General features: G+C 43.2%; 1 protein-coding gene across 1 annotated transcript in view; it reads left to right on the top strand.

Annotated features, from left to right (window-relative positions):
- Positions 1-507: 507 nt before the first annotated feature.
- polh (polymerase (DNA directed), eta) overlaps positions 508-3,691 on the top strand; it is a 5,355-nt gene continuing 2,171 nt past the window's right edge. The window contains exons 1-8 of the mRNA XM_034899171.1: positions 508-829; positions 1,575-1,709; positions 1,842-2,074; positions 2,190-2,368; positions 2,456-2,559; positions 2,703-2,822; positions 3,170-3,293; positions 3,539-3,604. Of these exons, the coding sequence (XP_034755062.1) occupies positions 693-829; positions 1,575-1,709; positions 1,842-2,074; positions 2,190-2,368; positions 2,456-2,559; positions 2,703-2,822; positions 3,170-3,293; positions 3,539-3,604 (1,098 nt within the window). The 5' untranslated portion in view covers positions 508-692. The remainder of the gene's footprint in view (positions 830-1,574; positions 1,710-1,841; positions 2,075-2,189; positions 2,369-2,455; positions 2,560-2,702; positions 2,823-3,169; positions 3,294-3,538; positions 3,605-3,691) is intronic.

Below are 3,691 nucleotides of genomic sequence, written 5' to 3'. Positions count from 1 at the left end.
ACATTATAATGAAAACAGACGGGATTTGAAATATAGACACTTTTTCACAGTGGTTTTGAGTTGTTCCCCACCACGGGTTGAATCCATTCTTTTCCTCCTTTCTCTTTCTCCCAGTCTTTGTTATATTTCTTCCCGTATTTCGCCCACTTTATCCCGGGCATTTAATCCTCCAAAAGCTGTCCTACAGTCCACTCAACATTAGTCGCTACTCACGCATTTTCCTAACCAGAAGCCAACACACTGCCCTGCTCTGCCTCTGATTGGCTGGTACTCGTTTCCATCTGGGTCAGAGCCAATTAGAAGCAGGAAGTGGGTGGGAAATAACGCTGCTGTCTATAGTGTTTATGGGGAAAGGGGCGGAATCGAGCGAACCGGCAAGGACAAGCTGTGAACAAGCCCAAATAAGCAAAAAACCGCAACCCGCGACAACCAATATTTGTAAGCGACTTTACAAAAAAACAAGCCCAAAGTCGCTTACAATAAGCGGACCTGGCAACACTGGTTGTCAATCTCGTCGACTTTTGATGACGAATCATGTACCATCGGATGACCTACGCAAAATACGAAGCGACAGAACAAAATTTCGGCGGTTTTGTTTTAACTTTAGCAAGCTGGTGAGAGCTGTGCCTTAACAGCACCACCATGCATTGGGTGTCTAGTTTATTCTCGCTGACAGACAGCCCTCTTTGGTGATGGAGTACGGAAAGGAGAGAGTGGTGGCGTTAGTAGACATGGACTGCTTTTACGTCCAGGTGGAACAGAGGCTCAATCCAGCTCTGATGAACACTCCCTGTGTGGTGGCCCAGTACAAGACGTGGAAAGGAGGCAGGTGAGTTTCTGACACAGAGACACTGTTTTTATGATCAATGCAACTGAAGCCGCTAGCGACGAGACTGTCTCTCAAAGCAGGATCATACATAAATAATATGCGTATTATCAGATATGTTAATGTTAAAGATACCAGAAATAAAAGTCTGCAGAATGAGATAAATGAGGGCAAGAAATAACGCACCAGGATGACTAGATGAAATGGTAGTTTGACATAAAATCTGAAAAACTGAAGATCCACTTACTAGCTTTTCCACACATCTCAAGTAGTCTTTACAAAACTGAAAAGGGATTATAAGGCCTTTCTTCCTCAGTTCAAAGATGGTCTCTGGCTTTGTAGGGAAATTAGAATTTCCAGCAGCCGTTTTTAGCAAGAAGAATACAGCATAGAGAAAGAAAAAAAAAGAGGAAGACATAAAAATAACATTTATAATAATAATAATAACAATAATAAATAAAAAAAAACGTTTGGCTATAACAAAAAGACATTTGCATTTATTGGAATGGCCTCTTTGAACTTTCTCAGGCTTTCCACTGACATCTTGACTCCTTCCCAGCCAATCCAATGACTGACAGCATGTGGATAAGTTCAGTTGCATGGGCCATAAATTGCTGTCTCTGTGTTGGCAACTCATCCGCCTTCCTTTCTCACAGATAACCACCTTGGACTTCCTATTAACATGTTCTCACGGTTTGTAAACATCACTTAATAGTATGGTTCTCAATTGAATGCCATCCTCTGTTAGTATCATAGCTGTGAGCTACGAGGCCAGGGCCCATGGCGTCACCAGGAACATGTGGGTGGACGATGCAAAGAAACTGTGCCCAGATCTCCAGGTGGCACGAGTGCGCGAGTCTCACGGCAAGGCGGACCTAACGCAGTAAGTGCGAGTGATGTACGATAATGTGTTACCTCTACACCAATTCACAGTTCCTGGGATTGTGCCATACAATGTAATACCTCCACTCATGTGACCAGTTGTAAAATAAATAACCTACTCACTCCTTTGTAGTTACAGGGAAGCCAGTGTGGAGGTGATTGAGGTGATGTCTCGTTTCGCTGTGATTGAAAGAGCCAGCATTGATGAGGCCTACATGGATCTGACCACTGCGGTCCAACAGCGGCTAGAAAACATGACTGATCAACAAATAGAGTCTCGCCTGCTGAGGTCAACCTACATCCAGGGTTACCCACAAAGTTCACCTGAACAGGAAACCTCTGCAGAGGACGCTGCCTTGGATAAAGGTAGGTTATAACCAAACTTTGACTAATCAATTTCTCAACTAATTGCTTCAGCACTGGGCACAAGGAGCTGGCGTTGACACCCCAAAAACCCCCATCAATCATGTTTTGTCCCCAGAGGAGCAGAGGTCCAGAGGTCTCCAGGAGTGGCTGGCATCCTTACCAGCCCCTCTATCAGGAGAACAGAGCCCTGCAGAACTGCAGCTAACTGTGGGGGCACTCATTGTCGAGGAAATGAGGGCAGCCGTGGAGAAAGACACAGGTTTCCGCTGTTCAGCAGGTATATCGCACAATAAGGTAGGAAAAACTATACATATATAATATAAATACTTTAAAGATCAATTATCTTTGCTGCGGTCATCATTTACTGCCTACTTCTTTCAGGTATTGTCCAAACTAGCTTGTGGTCTGAACAAACCTAACCGACAAACTGTTCTGCCTTTGGACTCTGTGACAGAACTTTTTAACTCTCTACCCATCAGCAAGATGTGAGCTCAAAGCACTATTCTTCCATGAATAATTTAATCCTCACATAACATTCATGCCAACATGGAAGTGTAAAAACAAAAGTTGTATACACTGTACTCTTACACTATACACTACTTTTGTATTTCTTATTTCACTTGCGCAGTCGTAACCTGGGGGGCAAGCTCGGTGCCTCCATTTCAGAAGCTCTGGGAGTAGAGAACATGGGAGATCTGACTCGCTTCCCTCAGGCTCAATTGGGACAGCACTTCGGAGAAAAGACAGGGTAAGACAAGCCAATTATTCCTTTCAAAGTCATGTGTCATAAGCTGATGGGTGAACAAATGTCTTCCTTAGTCCTTGCATTTATTATGTTAGACTATCATAATTTTAGGTGGAATTGACATTTCGATTAACATAGCCGTGACATGGCCTTCCTAATATTTGGTGAATACTTCACCATATATACTTTACTTCACTGGTTGTCTCTGGCCCCCCCGCTGATAGAACAAAATGGCTCTGGGCAACGCTTTTCTCCTACAAAGACTAACCTGTTTGATAGAAATAAACTGGACTTGAAATCTAAGCATTTCATTTATACCACACTTACCATTGAGCCTCTCTGCTCTGCAGCCAGTGGCTGTACAACTTGTGTCGGGGGATCGAGTTTGAAGCAGTGAAACCCAGACAGCTACCCAAATCCATCGGCTGCAGTAAAAACTTCCCCGGGAAGACATCGCTGGCTACAAAAGAGCAGGTAAGGGCCATCAGTCTCTGTTTCCCCGTGTTACAACAGGATGTAAACGTAAATTATTACTCAATCCGTCTTTAACTTTAGTCTTGCATTTACTGGAAGTGATTCCACTTTGAGAGAATGTAGTTAATGCATCTAGATGTGTAAGGCGAATGGCAGTATGACACATTCTTGCAATACGGTAGAAAATTTCCTTTTATGATTTGTAACATTGTTTTCATTTTAATTTATCAATGACCTGTGTGTAGGTACAGTATTGGCTTCATCAACTGGCCCTGGAGCTGGAGGAGAGGCTTACCAAAGACAGAGAAGTGGTGAGATATCTACAGTTGTGAAATATATTCCTTTCCCTTATTACAGCAGTACTACCTGTTTCTTCAATTGGGCTTCCTGTTTTTATA

This window comes from Etheostoma cragini, chromosome 17 (genome assembly GCF_013103735.1).
Source record: "Etheostoma cragini isolate CJK2018 chromosome 17, CSU_Ecrag_1.0, whole genome shotgun sequence".
In the NCBI taxonomy this organism is placed as follows: Eukaryota; Metazoa; Chordata; class Actinopteri; order Perciformes; family Percidae; genus Etheostoma; species Etheostoma cragini.
Note: the sequence above shows the minus strand (reverse complement) of the source record. Positions and strands in the feature narration are given on the sequence as shown.